We start from the raw sequence: 18483 nt of genomic DNA, 5'->3' as shown, positions 1-18483 counted from the left end.
TTTTATGCTGATGACACTCAGTTATACATGCCACCAAAATCTCACAACTTGCCTCTCTGACATTAAATCCTGGATGTCCGAAAATTTTCTCAAATTTAATGATGACAAGTCTGAGATCGGTCCTGAAAAGTCCGTCAGCCCTTTTGTTACTAATCTTGGCGGTATGTCAGGTAGTCTTAAGCAGGCTGCTAGGAATCTTGGGGTAATATTTGATGCTAAACTTGGTTTTGATAATCAAATCAAATATGTTGTTCAGTCATGCTTTCTCCAGCTCAAGCTAATCTCCAAAATTTAGGTCATTTTTATCAATTGCAAACCTGGAAAAAGTTGTACATGCGTTTATCTATTCCCAGCTTGGCTATTATAATGCACTTTATTCTGGCATCAGCAAGGGCTCCCTCCACTGTCTGCAGTTGGTACAAAACGCCGCTAGAGCCCTGCTGGTTATTCCCAGGTCTAGCTTCTTTTAAATCTCATCTTAAAACTTTTCTTTTTATGAAAGCTTTTACAAATGTTTGATATTTGTTTTTATTTTTACTCTCACTTATTTGGTCTTACTCTTATTTTTGTCTTGTCTGGTTTTATGTCTTTGTAAAGCACTATGTAATATTGTTTTAGAAAAGTGCTATACAAATAAAGTTATTAGTAGTAGTAGTAGTAGTAGTAGTATTATCATTATTATAGCTAGCTAGCTAGATAGATAGACTGACCCCAGAGAACAAACAAGGCTAAAGTAGTTGAGTTTTTAGCTGTTACTCTAGTGATTGTGTTTACATTACTGCACAACATGCCCTATTGTCCTCTTATGGAGGAGAGGAAGTTGAACTCCATTTCCCACTGATAGCTGCAACAGCTAGAAAGACGCTGACATCTTAAAATAGAACAGCTTTTTATCAGCCTTTATGCACTTGCTATCTGAATCTGAATCTGAGTCAGAAGCACTTTATTTGTCATTTCATTTCATGCACTTGCGCACGTGAAATGAAAGGAAACATCATTTCCTCCCAGCCCACAGCAGTGCAACACAAAGACAAAAACATCCAGAAACTACAAGAACTACAAGAACACATATATCCAAACTAACACATTTATCCAAACTAACACATATACCTAAACTAAAAAAAAAACAAAAAAAAAACAGTCAAGGCTAGATGAGGCCGCCACTAGACAGTCCTCGGTGTTATCAGAACTGCCGGTCTGCATGGGCTGGGAGTTAGCTTAGCCTGCCTGACTTCTGCGTCCTGTCAGACCGCCCTCGGTGTTTCCTCTTTGGGCGCAGCTCCAGTCAGAGCCGTGTTCCTTGGGCCCACAGGACACAGCAGACCAAGCTCCCTCAGCTGATCCAACCCTAACTATCCCAGCCAGACACCTTCGACACACCTCCCCGCACTCCACATGACAACACTAAAAACACAGTCAAGGTTAGGCGAGGCCGCGGCCAGACCACCTTCGGTGTGATGGGAACTACCGGTCTGCATGAGCTTGCAGTTAGCTTAGCCCCGCTTCTGCGTCCTGTCAGACCGTCCTTGGTGTTACCCCTTCGCGGACACAGCTCCAGGCAGGTCCGTGGTCCCTGTGCCCACAGGACGCAGCAGACCAAGCTCTCCCAGCCATCAAACGAAGACAAACTTAGAAGCAGACATGGACAAAGACACTGCATGGAGGGTACTGGGTGAGGCCGCTGCAAACGTGAATCTTCCACCCCGGGAAATCAAAGTTGGCAAGAAAAAAAAAACAGGATTAAAAGTCAGCTCACCTTTGGGGGGGGGGGGTGTGTAATGGGGAAGGGGCTGCACACAGGAAAGAGACTTGGTTGCCAGTTGGACTGTGCCATATAGTCTCTGTTGTTGCCTTTTATTATCATTAAAGCATAGCCTTCATACCTCACATGACCCGTTTGTTTGGAATTGGATCTCAATCAGTTGGTCAATGGTATCACAAGTCTCAATAGTGTGAGACTTAGACTTGGTTAACGGCAGCTATCCTGCTACCGCTTTGGATTCAGCACGTCACCGCCTGGTGCTTGTCGATGGCTCATGATGACTGCGGCTTAATAACACAACAGTCCTGATGTTGCTGCTACCGTGCACTGCCCGTCCCCTGCGTGGTGTGTACATGATGCTGAGCCAGGCTTGAATAGGATCCTTCCATGGTGTGCAGCCATACAGCCTGCTGTTACAGGCTAATGGCTGGCTAAACAGCAGTGCATTGTGAGATACCCCCCCATATCCCCTCATGCCCCCTCATATCCCCCCCCCTTCTCTTCTGTCAGCTGTCAGCCTGCATTCCTCCCTGCCTCTCCATTTATGGCTAAGCAGGCAGGGAATGAGACAAAGAGAGAAATCGCTAGAAGGCATGAGGGAGAGAAAGAGAGACAGAGAGAGAGAGAGAGAGAGAGAGAGAGACTTCATCCCGGTCGACCGTCCTCATTTTGCCGTTATTTTAACTCACTTCTCCGGTCTCCCCTCCACATCCTGCATGTTATACCCCACCATGTCTGTGTTCTCTCATCCTTTCACCCCACCAACCCCTCCAACCAGCATCCATCCTGACCCCCTCCCGATAGGCCGTACCTCCCCCTGGCTTTAAATCAAGCGGTGGTCTGATCAGTGTCATGTGAGCTATATGAATGTTGAGTCCCGTGTTGTTTCTTGCCCTCTCTGAGCCATACCTGCAGTGTGAGCATGTTTTTGTGCACGGCTGCTTGCGCACGAACAACTCCCAAACGTGGACTCCTGCAGCACAGGTTGCTTGCAAGACATTCGGTTAGCTTGCCGTACGCGTTTTACCGTATTCCGTCCTCAACGTTGTTTTTGTCTTTGTTTTTATCCATCCTGTAATTCTGTTATTCTTAATCTGACGTAGTTTTTTTCATCTGTGGCCTGGTGCAAGTGTCTGTGGATGAGTGAGCCAGCTAAACCAGCTAGAGTGCACTTGTAATATGTATATTGCTGTAATTGTAATTGAAATTAAAAAAAAGTGTACTAGCAGATGGTAGGAGATGCAAGGAGAACGAACCGTCTTTGTCTGGCCTGTAATGTAAATAACGGAGGTGACTGAACAGCGTCTCGCTGGACAGGTTACAGAGTGTTTTAAGCTGATGCCATGTAGGTACATGTCTCGTCAGCATACGGGGGACGTCACATTAGGCCCGCGCTGACGGCAGCCGGGCCGGGAGGAGTTCTCACAGACCAGCACAGAGAGAAACTCAGGATGAGAGACGATAAGAGTCCCTGTGATTATACGTTGCATCAGACGTCCGTATCTCGCCTCTTATTTCCCGCTTTTAGCAGACACGCACACCTTTGAGCTTGTGCCAAAACTGTCCTGAATATATCTCAAGTTTCACCTGGCCGGGTTTTCCACTCTCTCTGCACCAGATCTGTTCTCTAATATGTCTCTGTCTCTCCCTCTGCTATTTCATCTCATTTTCTCTTTGTCTCTTTCTCTCTCTGTTCCCTCTAATTTTACTCTCTTTTGTGTCCCTTACTTTCTTACATCATCTCTTTCTTTCACGGTCATGTATCTGTTTTCTTGGGCACCTACCCGTCCTGCTCTGCTCTGCTCTGCTCTGCTCTGCTCTGCTCTGCTCGCTCTGCTCTCTCCCTCTCCCTCTCTCTCTCTCTCTCTCTCTCTCTCTCTCTCTCTCTCTCTCTTCTCTCTCTCTCTCTCTCTCTCTCTCTTGCTGTCTCTCGAGACGGATAAATGATAAAGAAAATCGACTCAGACCATTCTCACCATTATTCGGTGTGTTACTGTCTTTACTCAATCTGGAGGAAGCTGGGGAACTTGAGTCTTGGTTAGACTGGACCGAGGCCGGTCCTGTTAGTGTCAGTGTGTCCAGCTCCTTCTCATCTTCATGGGATTATGTCTGTGTTTGCTCATTTATGCGAGTGTTCAAGCGCATGAGTATTTGTGTGTGTGTGTGTGTGTGTGTGTGTGTGTGTGTGTGTGTGTGTGTGTGTGTGTGTGTGTGTTTGCTTAGTTTGCTGGCACTACTGTGAGATTTTCCTAGATGCCAGGCAAAGACAGACTTCCTCTACCATGTGTGTGTGTGTGTGTGTGTGTGTGTGTGTGTGTGTGTGTGTGTGAGAGAGAGAGAGAGAGAGAGAGAGAGAGGAGAGAGAGAGAGAGGAGAGAGAGAGAGAGAGAGAGAGAGAGAGAGAGAGAGAGAGAGAGAGAGAGAGAGAGAGAGAGAGAGAGAGAGAGAGAGAAAGAGAGAGTATATCTCTGGTCCCAGATAGCAAAATTGCTGTGGCCCGGACCCGTCCCACACCAACACTTTCATCTGGCCCACATATTGCGTGGAATGGTGGCTCTTGGGCGGTCCGCTCCTGTTTGCCAGATCTGGACCAGAACCCAAGCCACAGCAATGCCGCATGTGCCACATATTTGCCAAAGGTGGCCCATATTTGTTCGGTGATATTTGGGCCATATTCACCATTTACCACACGGGCCACTTCAGGGTCACATCCAGATCACATGCTGCCGAGAGCACCGCTTCTTTGCCAAAAAAGGCCAACTTTTGATTTGGCATATTTGGGCCATATTATCTGTTATACATGTGGGCCACTTCAGGCTCACATCCATGTTGTCAGGGTCAGGAGAAGGCCATCAGTGCCGCATCATTGCCTGAAGTGGCCCACATCCGGATACTATCTGGGAATGTACTGTAAAACAATACCCAGGGGTGTCCAGGTAGTGTGGTGGTCTAATCCGTTGCCGACCAACATGGGGATCGACGGCTCGAATCCCCGTGCTATCTCCAGCTTGGTTGGCCATCCCAACAGACACAATCAACTCTGTGCATAGCCCACTGACTTCCGGTTCCTACCACAGCGGTCATACCAGTTTCCTGTTTGTTGGCATGTGCTGTTGACAATGGCATATTTTTCGCGATGCCTGCAAGATTTACCATGGATAAATGTCAACCACATGCACACAACTGTCCACAAACTTTCCCCTGCACCTCCCAGCACACGGGTGAAAAGTTACATATCAAGTTACGGCCACAGTTATGAGGATGAGCGGACGGACGGGCAGACGGATGGAATTGTGGACGTAAGTCTATATGTACACCCTGAAACTTTTCACCCAGGACAGAGACCGGGACGGCTCGGAAGAGTGAACTAATTGACCAAGTACAATTTGGGGGAAAGGGGGGGGGGGCATACCCAGTATTTAAGACACTGCTAAAATTGCTGGAAGACTGACTTAGTAGGCCATGTTGTTTGTCATGTGTCTAATAGAGAAGATAAGAATAAGAGTTAGGGTGCTGTGCCAAATTTCTTTTTAATAGTCACTATCCTTTGTTTCATAATTTCATGCTTTTAATTGAGATGTTCATGCATCTGTCAACAGTCATAGGCTGTACCTACCCTACTTTGGTAATCCAGGATCAGCAATGTTATCTTTAATATGTATGGGGAAATGTAGGAACTAGTATGTAGAGTATTGCTTATCATCGGGGGAGGAAGACCATTACCTGTTTTCATATTTCCCGTATTAAGATAAAGCCAGCCCTTCAGTTCCCTGAAAGCAGATAAGTTGGTGCCAGCGCAGCCGTGTTTTCAAGCCCTGTTACTGGTACATGTTGCTACATAGAGCGTTTCCCGTATGGAGGGAGGACTAGAAGCACCTGTTGTAGACTGACTGACAGCTACACCCCAGACAATTCCCCTCCGTAGACTCAGGGTCTCCACTCCCACCTCATACCGAACCCTTTAACACACACACACACACACACACACACACACACACACACACACACACACACACACACACACACACACACACACACACACACACACACACACACACACAAAGAGGTCCCATAGGCAGTGGGGTAGGAATCCACCTCAGCATGTCCAGTGGAATGTGTGGCGGCTGTTGGTTGTCATGAAGGTTTTATTTCCAAACTCCCACACATAGCCAGTCAGTCACACCAAGGCTCAAGAGAGACTGGAACAAACAGACAGACAGACACACACACACACACACACACACACACACACACACACACACACACACACACACACACACACACACACACACACACACACACACGTCTCTCTCTCTTTTCACTTTTCTCCTTGTTGGTTGTCGGACTCATACTTCCACATTTTCACCAGATTCGTTCTCTCTAGAACTCCGTCCAAAGACAAACAAACAAAGATAAAATCCCCACGAAACATTTCTCTCTTATCTTCTTGGCGCACGTCAGTCTTCGTCTTTCCAGTGAATGCGTGTACTTCCGCTTCCGGTGTGGGAAGATGGCGGCGCCTTTTCACATTTGCTGCGGCCTTGTCAGCCAGTGCCGCGCATGCGGTGTCTTTGTCCACGTCTAAGCGTGTCTTCGTGTGATGGCTGGCAGAGTCTGCTGCACCCTGTGGGCCCGGGGACCACCCGCGGCCCAGCCTGGAGCCGTGTCCGAAGAGGTAACGCCGAAGGCCGTCTGACAGGACGCGGACTAGTGGGAGGCTAAGCTACCTGCTAGCCCATGAGGACCGGCAGTTCCGGTAACGCTGAGGGCGGTCTGGCGGCGGCGGCTTCGCCTCGCCTTGGCTGTGTTTTTAGTGTCGTCGTGTGGAGCGCGGGGAGGTGTGTCGAAGGCGTCTGGCCCGGGGAGCTCGCGTTGGATCGGCAGAGGGAGGTTGGTCTGCTTCGTCCTGTGGGCCCAAGGACCACGGCCCTGACCGGAGCTGCGGACCGGACCGAGGGCCGTTGTTAGTTTAGATATATGTGTTAGTTTGTATATATGTGTTAGTTGGATATATGTGTTAGTTTGTATATATGTGTTAGTTGGATATATGTGTTAGTTTGGGTATATGTGTTAGTTTAGATATGTGTGTTTAGATATATGGGTTAGTTTGGGTATATGTGTTAGTTTGGATATATATGTGTTAGTTTGGATATATGTGTTAGTTGGATATATGTGTTAGTTTGAATATACAGTGCATCCGGAAAGTATTCACACCCCTTCACTTTCCCCACATTTTGTTATGTTACAGCCTTATTCCAAAATAGATTAAATTCCTTTTTTTCTCATCAATCTACGCATAATACCCCATAATGACAATGTGAAAAAGGTTTTGTAGAAATTATTGCAAATTTATTAAAAATAAAAAACTCATATTGCATGTACATAAGTATTCACACCCTTTGCTATGACACTCAAAATTGAGCTCAAGTTCATCCTGTTTCCATTGATCATCCTTGAGATGTTTCTACATCTTGATTGGAGTCCATCTGTAGTAAATTCAATTGATTGGACATGATTTGGAAAGGCACACACCTGTCTATATATGGTCCCACTGTTGAAAGTGCATGTCAGAGCAGAAACCAAGCCATGAAGTCAAAGGAATTGTCTGTGGACCTCCGAGACAGGGTTGTATCGAGGTACAGATCTGGGGAAAGGTACAAAAAAATGTCTACAGCTTTGAAGGTCCCGAAGAGCACAGTGGTCTCCATCATTCGTAAATGGAAGAAGTTTGGATCCACCAGGACTCTTCCTAGAGCTGGCCGCCCAGCCAAACTGAGCAATCGGGGGAGAAGGGCCTTGGTCATGGAGGTGACCAAGAACCCGATAGTCACTCTGACAGAGCTCCAGCGTTCCTCTGTGGAGATGGAAGAACCTTCCAGAAGGACAACCATCTCTGCAGCACTCCACCAATCAGGCCTTTATGGTAGAGTGGCCAGACGGAAGCCTCTGCTCAGTAAAGGGCACATGACAGCCCGCTTGGAGTTTGCCAGAAAGCACCTAAAGGACTCTCAGACCATGAGAAATGAGACTCTCTGGTCTGATGAAACCAAGATTGAACTCTTTGGCCTGAATGCCAAATGTCACGTCTGGAGGAAACCAGGCACCTCTCATCACCTTGCCAAATACCATCCCTACAGTGAAGCATGGTGGTGGCAGCATCATGCTGTGGGGATGTTTTTCAGCGGCAGGAACTGGGAGACTAGTCAGGATCGAGGGAAAGATGAATGGAGCAAAGTACAGAGAGATCCCTGATGAAAACCTGCTCCAGAGCACTCAGGACCTCAGACTGGGGCAAAGGTTTACCTTTCAACACGACAACGACCCTAAGCACACAGCCAAGACAACGAAGGAGTGGCTTCGGGACAAGTCTGTGAATGTCCTTGAGTGGCCCAGCCAGAGCTCAGACTTGAACCCCATTGAACATCTCTGGAAAGGCCTGAAAATAGCTGTGCAGCGACACTCCCCGTCTAACCTTACAGAGCTCGAGAGGATCTGCAGAGAAGAATGGGAGAAATACCCCAAATATAGGTGTGCCAAGCTTGTAGCTTCGTACCCAAGAAGACTTGAGGCTGTAATCGCTGCCAAGGGTGCCTCAACCAAGTACTGAGTAAAGGGTGTGAATACTTATGTACATGCAATATTTCAGTTTTTTATTTTTAATAAATTTGCAAAAATTTCTACAAAACCTTTTTCACTTTGTCATTATGGGGTATTGTATGTAGATTGATGAGAAAAAAAAGGAATTTAATCCATTTTGGAATTAGGCTGTAACATAACAAAATGTGGGGAAAGTGAAGGGGTGTGAATACTTTCCGGGTGCACTGTATGTGTTAGTTTGGGTATATGTGTTAGTTTAGATATATGTGTTAGTTTAGATATATGTGTTAGTTTGGATATATGTGTTAGTTTGAATATATGTGTTAGTTGGATATATGTGTTAGTCTGAATATATGTTAGTTTGAATATGTGTGTTAGTTTGGGTATATGTGTTAGTTTAGATATGTGTGTTAGTTTGAATATGTGTGTTAGTTTGGGTATATGTGTTAGTTTAGGTATGTGTGTTAGTTTGGATATATGTGTTAGTTGGATATATGTGTTAGTTTGAATATATGTGTTAGTTTGAATATATGTGTTAATTTAGATATGTTTGTTAGTTTGGATATATGTGTTAGTTGGATATATGTGTTAGTTTGAATATATGTGTTAGTTTGAATATGTGTGTTAGTTTGAATATATGTGTTAGTTTAGATATGTGTGTTAGTTTGGATATATGTGTTAGTTTGAATATATGTGTTAGTTTGAATATATGTGTTAGTTTAGATATGTGTGTTAGTTTGGATATATGTGTTAGTTGGATATATGTGTTAGTTTGAATATATGTGTTAGTTTGGGTATATGTGTTAGTTTAGATATGTTTGTTAGTTTGGATATATGTGTTGCTTTGGGTATATGTGTTAGTTTAGATGTATGTGTTATTTTGGCTATATGTGTTTGTTTGGGTGTATGTTCCTGTAGTTTTTTGGATGTGTTTTTGTCGTTGTGTTGCACTGCTGGGGGGGAACGATGTTTTGTTTCATTTCATGCACTTGCGCACATGAAATGAAATGACAAAGTGTTTCTGATTCTGATTGTCAACCCTAAGCTAGTCTTGGTTGACCTCCCTCTGACCCGAGGGTGCGGCTGCAGTCCGCAGCTGGGGCCTCTCTGCAGGTCAGACCCCTGCAGGGCCCGTCTGTCCCATTACACACTGAACCAACACTGGACTTGCTCTCGGTACTGGTGGCCAGTGGCAAGCCTGATGACATTTTTCTTTGGGGTGCCAAAGAACGGATATATACCAAGTCCAGTTGCACTCGATTCAATTCCTTTGGATAGCTATGACCTGGATGAATGAGAACATTCACAGACGTGCCAAAGAAAGCTAAATTAATTAAAATCCATTTCCCTTTTTTGCGAGAACAAATATCTAGTTCTACAGCCAGGAGTAGGAGGCTGATCTTGGTGCAGGGGTCAGGTCACATGACGGTCTAAAATGTGTTAAAAACCCGAGCTGCATACTGGTCTGAGACCCTGTGACTACTTCGATTTCCTGGATGAAACTAACTTTCCATGCCAGCGTCGTCCTCTTGTCAGGAAGTGATAAGACCTCAGAGGACTGTCTCGGATGGTGGGAAAATGGGTTTCTGGACTAAACATGGTTTTGTTTTTCAACACAAAGGAACGACCGTAAATGATGTTGTTTTAACTCTTTTTTTGGAGTCACTTTCCTGTTTTATAGTTAACACCCTGTTTTTCCTTTTTTTTTTTTCTACCCTGCTTACAGTTCTGACTTCTGTCGCCGCCTTGGAGCCGGACTACCCCCATGGCTGTGCGCATGGCAGCTGCTACCCTGCAACGGGAGACCTGCTGGTGGGACGGGAGAAGAACCTGAAGGCCTCATCCACCTGCGGCTTAAGGAGGAGAGAGCCATATTGCATCGTCAGCCATCTGCAGGTGTGAACACCAGATGAGGGAATATCTTATGGAAGAATGGTGTTCATCCCTCCCGTAGAGTTCAGACTTGTAGAATCTATGTAACGGAGCACTGAAGATGTTCTTGAGCAGTGTTTCTCAACCCAGTCCTCAAGGACCCCCTATCCTGCAGATTTTCATTGTAACCCTGCATAGGTAGCCCTGCTTGTACTTACTCGACCAATCATCTCGCAGCACTTAATTATGCAAGGTGTGCAGCGTCGGACAAAATTCATTGCTGATTGGAGGAATAACTACAAACAGGTACCTATTCAGGGTTGCAAAGAAAATATGCAGGATAGGGGTTCCTTGAGGACTGGGTTGAGAAACACTGTTCTGGAGGCTCGTGGTGGCCCAACACCTTACTAAAACATCTTATGTTGGTTTTTTCTTTCATTTTTCACCTGTTTCATATATATATATATATGTAGCGTTTTTTTCCGAAACCGTCAATGGTGTTATGAGTGCTTGACTAATGAGGAGCGGAATATCAACACGGATACAGGAAAAAAATACTGCATTGTATTAAAATCTTTTTTCCTGTATCTGTGTTGATATGTATATATATATATATAAATCCTTCTTTTAACAAAGTTATATATATATATTTATATACAGTTTTGTGTTTTTCTTGAAGCCCTGGATGTTGTCACTTTTTCATCGCAAACTTTGACCTTCCTGCTGCAGGATGAGAAGAAGTGTTTCCACTGTGACTCCCGCCGGCCGTATGACCCCGTGTACAACACCATGAATCACCGCATAGAGAACGTCATCACCACGTTCAAGCCCCACCGCAAGAAGTCCTGGTGGCAGTCGGAAAATGGTGAGAAGATTCGCCGATGCTGCTGTCATTGTGTCGTCGCTTGATTTAACTGTAGCCATTTACAGTGTAGTGATTCACTCATTCACATCCATCTTCATGTTGCTGTTACGTCTCTTCTGCAAGTATTTCTGCTGCATGGGAACATAACAGTGAACAGCTTGACTGCATATGTCACATCAACCTGCACCGGAGCAGGTTTGACTAAAGCCACTGGCATGTTAGAGGAGTTTGCTTTGACTAACTGCCGTGTAAAAATAATAACTGACGGTGTTCTAAATTCTGCCGTCAGTAACATGGCAAACTTGGCATGGGTTTGAACTGCGCCTGCCTGCACCGTGACCTCACACACTCCAACCAAAGCCTGCGACATGCCAGCCTGGTGGCTCAAGTCAGAGCTATTAATATGTGAGAGAGAGGAAGAGAGAGAGACGGAGGAGGAGGAGAGAAGCAGGAATGGAGAGATGGACGGTGGACAAGAGAGAGAAAGGTGTCATTTCTAGTGTGAGCTGAGGAGGACTGAGATTAGAAGGAGGGTTGCAGAAACGAGCTGACCCAGGGGGACGGAGGCGTGGGCTGGTGAGCCATGTGGTTATTGTAGCAGAGTGTGTTTAGTTTTATTGAACCACAAAGCAGAAAACCACTAACATGGTGGTCACTCTGGAGATACCTCTCTCTCTCTCTCTCTCTCTCTCTCTCTCTCTCTCTCTCTTCTCTCTCTCTCTCTCTCTCTTCTCTCTCTCTCTCTCTCTCTCTCTCTGTCTCTCTCTCTCTCTCTCTCTCTCTCTCACACACACACCTACACACACACACTCTCTCGCTCTCTTGCTCTCTCTCACACACACACTCTCACTCTCACACACACGCTCTCGCTCTCACACACATACACCTATATACACACATTCTCGGTCTTTCTTTTGCTCTCTCTTTCTTTCCTGCTGTCTCACACACACACACACACACACACACACACACACACTCGCTCGCCGTCTCTCTCTTGCTCGCTCTCTCGCTCTCTCTCACACACACTCTCTTGCTCACTCTCTGTGTGTCTTATTCTCTCCCCCTCTCTCTGTCTCTGTCTTTCTCTCGGCGCGTCTCTCGCTCGCTCTCGTTCTCTCGCTCTCTCTCTCACACACATACACACACACTCTGTCGTTCTCGCTCTCTCTAGCACACATACACACACACACTCTCTGTCAATTCAATTAAATTCAATATGTGCTTTATTGGCATGACATACGTTTTTGTACATATTGCCAAAGTCTGTAAAACAACAGCACCACACAACAATGATTGTAATAACAGCAACAGCAATGATTGTTGTTGCTGTTATCTCTCTCTCTCTCTCTCTCTCTCTCTCTCTCTTTCTTGCTCTCTCTCTCTCACACACACACACACACTCTCTCTCTCTCCCACACTCACACACACAAACACACACACACACACACTGGCAAGAGCTTCTGACCAGCTACAGCTGTATGTGGTCTTAATGACAGAGTAAGCCATACGCTGGCACTTGAACAGAGAGATGGAGAGAAGTGGAGAGCGACAGTGGGAGAGAGAGAGAGAGCAGGAAAAAAAGGGAAGGTCACGGGATATAACGAGACAACAAGGAAAGGAAAAGACAGAGAGTGAGCCAAGTGAGCTGTGCAGGGCCAGTGGAGAGTTAGTGATGGACAGTATTAAAAGACACATTGAGAGAGACAGACATTAACATGTAATTGGTTCATCCTCAGTTACACTGACTCGTTGAGTCCCCGTTACACGGAGCGGTCATAGAGTTCTGTTGTGTGAGCCACTGGACAGAGGCCACGTGGAGACAAGGCTCATTTCAGCTCTATTCCCTGAGCCGTCTCGCTGCTTTGGAGGGCCCTGATGGTACCAGTGTTTGGTGCCGCCGGAGTCTGACCAGAACAGAGAGAACCAGAGAGAGACGGGTGGGGGTAACAGGAAACACCGACTATTTATACTCCTGGTTGCTGTTGCGTCGCCATGGCACATCTTTGGCATTTCCATGGTGTCGGTGGCAGGGTATACGATATGCGATATGAGGTACAGAGCATTGTTTCTGCCACACGCATGATGTGCATCGTCCTACTTTCTATAATTGGCAGTCACTTCCTGGGACACGCACACAACAAACTGCCATTTTAAATGCATGACAGCAAAACTGGGCTCTGTTAAACAAGTGTGTGTGTGTGTGTGTGTGTGTGTCTGAGAGAGAGAGAGAGAGAGAGAGAGAGAGAGAGAGAGAGAGAGAGAGAGAGAGAGAGAGAGAGAGTGACCTGTCTCGCTGCTGCTGCTGGTCTAATTTGTCTCATAGTGTGTTCTCATGGTGTGTTCACACCAAGCGCGAAGCGAATTTTCGCCTCGCTTTACGTGTGTGACGTTGACCGCGGGATCATTTGTTTCTATATACGCGTTACTCACGCGAGCTTGGCCGCAGGATCGAGTACGCGAACCCGCGAATTCTCTTCAAAGAAAAGAGGAGAGGAGATGGAGATTCGTTGAGATTCTCCTGGCGTGCTTTAAAGTTCTTGCTCAATTTGAATATTTTCAACTCGCGCGAATGACGCGAAATTTGAGTATACGTAACCCTCGTCGTGCGAAAAAATTGCTTCTCGTTTGATGTGAACACAACATCACTCATAACACTCTCTCTCTTTCTCTGTCTCTCTCGCCCCTCCCTCAGTCTCTTCTTTCCTCCACCCTAGCTCCATCATTCCCTTCCTCTCAGTTTCCTCCTAGCTTTTCCTTCCTGCATGGAGCTTTCTGTTAATTTAAGAATCAGTGATTTGTGCATGAGAGAGGGGGACAATGACAATGAGTCTGTTTGTGGTTTTGTGTTTGGTTGGTCCTTTTTATTCTTTCATTAAATTGCTTGAATGAAATGCTTGAAATTTCTCTTTGAAATCTTTAGGAACCCGTGCGTGACGCTCGATGGTGTTCTAAGCCCCCCAATGTACTCTTCCAGGCAGCGCTGTATGGAAGGCACTCCTTGCCCCCAACAGTTTCATCCAATCACAGCACTGGTGCTCGAATTAAACTTTCTCCCTCCAAGCGCTGGCTGCTAGGGATTTTCTTTGCTGAACGGACACCTCAGCTAGCTAGCTAACTGTAAACAGATTGCAATGGTAGATTTTAGCTAACTATTTTAAGCCAAGGTTTGCTCAAATGCAGTCAATCTGTTCAAATAGCTGGCAGGGGTGAGCATTCAGTTTATGTTGGCATGTACTACTTTTAAACTTGTCCGTGCAGGACAGAGTTTACTCAGTAATGGGCTAGCAGTTAGCGCTAGCTAAGTTCCAGGCAGCCAATTCATGTTTTGGGTGGTTATGAGAGCGACCGAGTAGTGCTATTGCTATGTAGTTAGGCATTAGCCGATGTCTCCCAGTCTGCTTATTTAAACAACTACGAGACAACCTAGTTTTAAGTGAGCTGCACAAAGGCATGGTCTAGTAGGTGTCTTTCCAAAACTCCTTTAGGCACCCAGTTGTTGCTAGATAAGTTGTGAGACATCTAGACATAGCAGCTAAGTAAGCTAAAGCAAAAATGTCGCCAAAATGCAATCTAGGGTCTTTTTGTGAATGTACACGAGTCAAACTTTTGTTTAAAAGGATATTTACGTCAAACGCTGCACTTTTAAGATTGACGTTTGTTTTGTTTTCGGGAGAAATGGCTTTTTGAATGGATGCGCTAAGGGCACTACTAGCACTACTGCTAATACACATCAAAATGGCTATTATTAAAATACTAAGAAGGCTCGACACAACATAACGTTGAGTCGAACTCCTTCACTGTAGAAGGAGGGAAAAAGTTTAAATCTAGCGCCAGCGCTGTGATTGGCTGAAACTGTAGGGGGCGGGGAGTGCCTTCCATGCAGCGTTGCTTTGAAGAGTACGTTGGGGGCTTAAAACACCATCGAGCGTGCATGACTGTGGTGAGTCTTGGGATTATTGTGATGCTGGCAGGACACTGGGCAAGTCAACAATACATAAATATAGGAGCTGCAAGGAACAAGTCAAAAGCACTACTGTACAAGGTGTCAGTGGTTTGTCTTTATTCATAGACACATTGACACACAAACATATAGATAGATGAGGTCAAATGGGTGCAGGTTCGTCTCTTTGACCTGCCGGACTAAACCTGTCTATCGCTACCTGTACCACCAATACTCAATCCATTCCCATTTTCTCACGGTGGCTTACTTCAGGGGCGGCACGGTGGCACAGTGGTTAGCGTGGTCACCTCACAGCAAGAAGATTCTTGGTTCGAGTCCCGGGGTAGTCCAACCTTGGGGGTCGTCCTGGGTCGTCCTCTGTGTGGAGTTTGCACGTTCTCCCCATGTCTTCATGGGTTTTCTCCCACAGTCCAAAGACATGTAGGTCAAGTGAAATAGCTATACTAGATTGCCCCTAGGTGTGTGTGTGTGTGTGTGTGTGTGTGTGTGTGTGTGTGTGTGTGTGTGTGTGTGTGTGTGTGTGTGTGTGTGTGTGTATGTATGTATGTATGTGTGTGGGCCCTGTGTGATGGCCTGGCAGCCTGTCCAGAGTGTCTCCCCGCCTGCTATCCAATGACTACTGGGATAAGCTCCAGCATCCCCGCGACCCTGAGAGCAGGATAAGCGGTTCGGAAAATGAATTAATGGATGAGCTTACGTCAGGGCTGTCTGTAGTCAAGACCATATTTGTCAAGTTCAACACCAGCATTAGTCACGAACGAATCAAGGCCTAGTCTAGATGAGATTGAGACAGTCAGGAGTCGAGATCCAGACAAGAAAATCGAGTCCTTTTCGAGACTGAAGATACAAAATTTTAACTGGTTCCAGTCCGTATTTGGTCATCCTCTGATGGAGTTGTTTGAGGGTCCTGAGGTCAAATAAAAGCCTGCGGCACACACGCGCGCACACACACACACACACACGCGCACAGACAAAACAAGAGAGTGAGTTCCGCCCCGTGGTGTTGGGTGGCTCTTCAGAACAGTTGGTGCTCTACTCATCAGGAACTGTGTGGGCTTTTCAAACATGTTCTCTACATCTCTCCGGCCAAGACCAAGTGCCTTTTTCCTGTCGAGATGCCATTCCTCAAGCCCAAAGCATGCCTGCTACTTCACTTACAAATCTCTTGTCAGCTTCCTGTTTTCTCTAACAGATGACATAGATACAAACACATAGAAGTGTATGAATTATTAAGTCAACACACAGAAATTAGTTTTAAATGAGTGTTGACGATCTAAAGTTGACTCTCGCCCCCCCCCCCCCTCTCTCTCTGTAGGAAAGTCGGATGTCTTCATCCAGCTGGATCTGGAAGCAGAATTCCATTTCACTCACCTGATTATGACCTTCAAGGTTAGAAAACTCATCTGTCAGTCAGTTTATTGGCCCTTTGCTCCAAGAAACATACAGAATTGATTTATGGCCCTCAGAGCAACAGCAAAAGCTGGTGGTGCACCTTTTGTTGTGACGTTTCCACCTCCCCGTTTCAATTTCCCGGCACTGAAGTGTTCTTCCCAGCATCGTATCGGCGCCTCATGCCCCTTCTCCCGTCTCTGCCAGACATTCCGTCCAGCTGCCTTGCTCATCGAGAGGTCAGCTGATTTTGGCCGAACCTGGCAGGTGTACCGCTACTTTGCCTACGACTGCACCAAGTCCTTCCCTGGAGTCTCCCAGGAGCCTTTGCATCATGTTGATGATGTCATCTGTGAGTCACGCTACTCCGACATTGAGCCGTCCACGGAGGGGGAGGTGAGTGATGAAAAGAGGAATAAATGACCGATTAAGGCATCTGGGTAGCATAGCGGTCTATTCTGTTGCCTACCAACATGGGGATCGACGGTTCGAATCCCCGTGTTACCTCCGGCTTTGTCGGGCGTCCTTACAGACACAACTGGCCGTGTCTGCGGGTGGGAAGCCGGATATGGGTATGTGTCCTGGTTGCTGCACTAACACCTCCTCTGGTCAGTCGGGGCGCCTGTTCAGGAGGGAGGGGGAACTGGGGGGAATAGTGTGATCCTCCCACGTGCTATGTCCTCCTGGTGAAACTCCTCACTGTCAGGTGAAAAGAAGCGGCTGGTAACTCCACATGTATTGGAGGAGGCATACGGTAGTCTGCAGCCCTCCCCGGATCAGCAGAGGGGGTGGAGCAGCGACCGGGGTGGCTCGGAAGAGTGGGGTAATTGGCTAGATACAATTGGGGAGAAAAAGGGGGGAAGAAAATCCAAAAAATGAGTGACTGAACAAAAGAAGATTAAGCTGTAGTTGAAGGAATAGTTTGGACTTTGTGAAGTCTTTTCCTTATTTTATACTCACCGCTCGTGTAATACATACTAGACAGTTTTATTTTTCGGTCTCTTTCTTCATACCGGACATGCTGATCCAGATTGCCGTTTAAAGTTCAGTGTAATTAATGGGAGACGAACCCCTGATCTATAATAAACTCTGGATTGATGACATGGTGATAGAACGCCCACTATGGTTGAAACCATCGCAACGCCATCTTGGTATTCCTTAAAAAGTTAATTGCATCTGGGATTTTTGTCGGCTTGTCACTATGTGGCTAGAAGTGCTGCATACCATTGCAAGACTTTGTTTAAAAAAAGCTTGCGGTAAAACTATATGCAGTTGATATCAGCGGCAGAAGAAATAGTGTTTTATCCAATGTATTTGGTTGTAATGTTATTTTTAACATTGGTAGTTGTTACCTGCATGTTTTAGTATCTAATGGTGTTAATGGTCAATGGGTCTTAAGCATGGTGGCATAGTGGTTAGCGCAGTCGCCTCACAGCAAGAAGGTTCTGGGTTCGAGCCCCCGGGTAGTCCAACCTTGGGGGTCGTCCCGGGTTGTCCTCTGTGTGGAGTTTGCATGTTCTCCCCGTGTCTGCGTGGGTTTCCTCCGGGTGCTCCGGTTTCCTTCCACAGTCCAAAGACATGTAGGTCAGGTGAATCGGCCATACTAAATTGTCCCTAGGTGTGTGTGTGTGTGTGTATGTGTGTGTCGGCCCTGTGTGATGGCCTGGCAGTCTATCCAGGGTGTCTCCCCGCCTGCCACCCAATGACTGCTGGGATAGACTCCAGCATCCCTGCGATCCTGAGAGCAGGAGAAGTGGTTCAGATAATGGATGGATGGGTCTCAAGCACATTCAATATCATTACTAGAACAACACTAGTGGCGGTATAAATGCTTAGCTAGCAGGAAACAGGTTCTTGGTGATGTCTGTCCCCTTACTTGTGTCTGCTGCTACAACACTGATTTATAGGGAATACCAAGAAGGTGTCGCGGTGGCTTCATAAATTTTACGTCATTGTCAATCCAGAGTTTATTATCATCATTGGCAGTCACTCGGGGTCGAGTATGACTGTCCTCCTTCTAGGTCCTTGTGGGTCTTC

General features: G+C 46.3%; 1 protein-coding gene across 1 annotated transcript in view; it reads left to right on the top strand.

Annotated features, from left to right (window-relative positions):
• lamb2 (laminin, beta 2 (laminin S)) overlaps positions 1-18483 on the top strand; it is an 89259-nt gene that overhangs the window by 12151 nt on the left and 58625 nt on the right. The window contains 4 exon segments of the mRNA XM_056299936.1: positions 10086-10255; positions 10961-11096; positions 16373-16446; positions 16654-16842. Of these exon segments, the coding sequence (XP_056155911.1) occupies positions 10086-10255; positions 10961-11096; positions 16373-16446; positions 16654-16842 (569 nt within the window).

The sequence above is a fragment of the Lampris incognitus genome, chromosome 2 (assembly GCF_029633865.1).
Source record: "Lampris incognitus isolate fLamInc1 chromosome 2, fLamInc1.hap2, whole genome shotgun sequence".
NCBI classification, from domain to species: domain Eukaryota; kingdom Metazoa; phylum Chordata; class Actinopteri; order Lampriformes; family Lampridae; genus Lampris; species Lampris incognitus.
The sequence above is the reverse complement of the archived record's forward strand: the minus strand, read 5'-3'. Positions and strand labels throughout refer to the sequence as shown.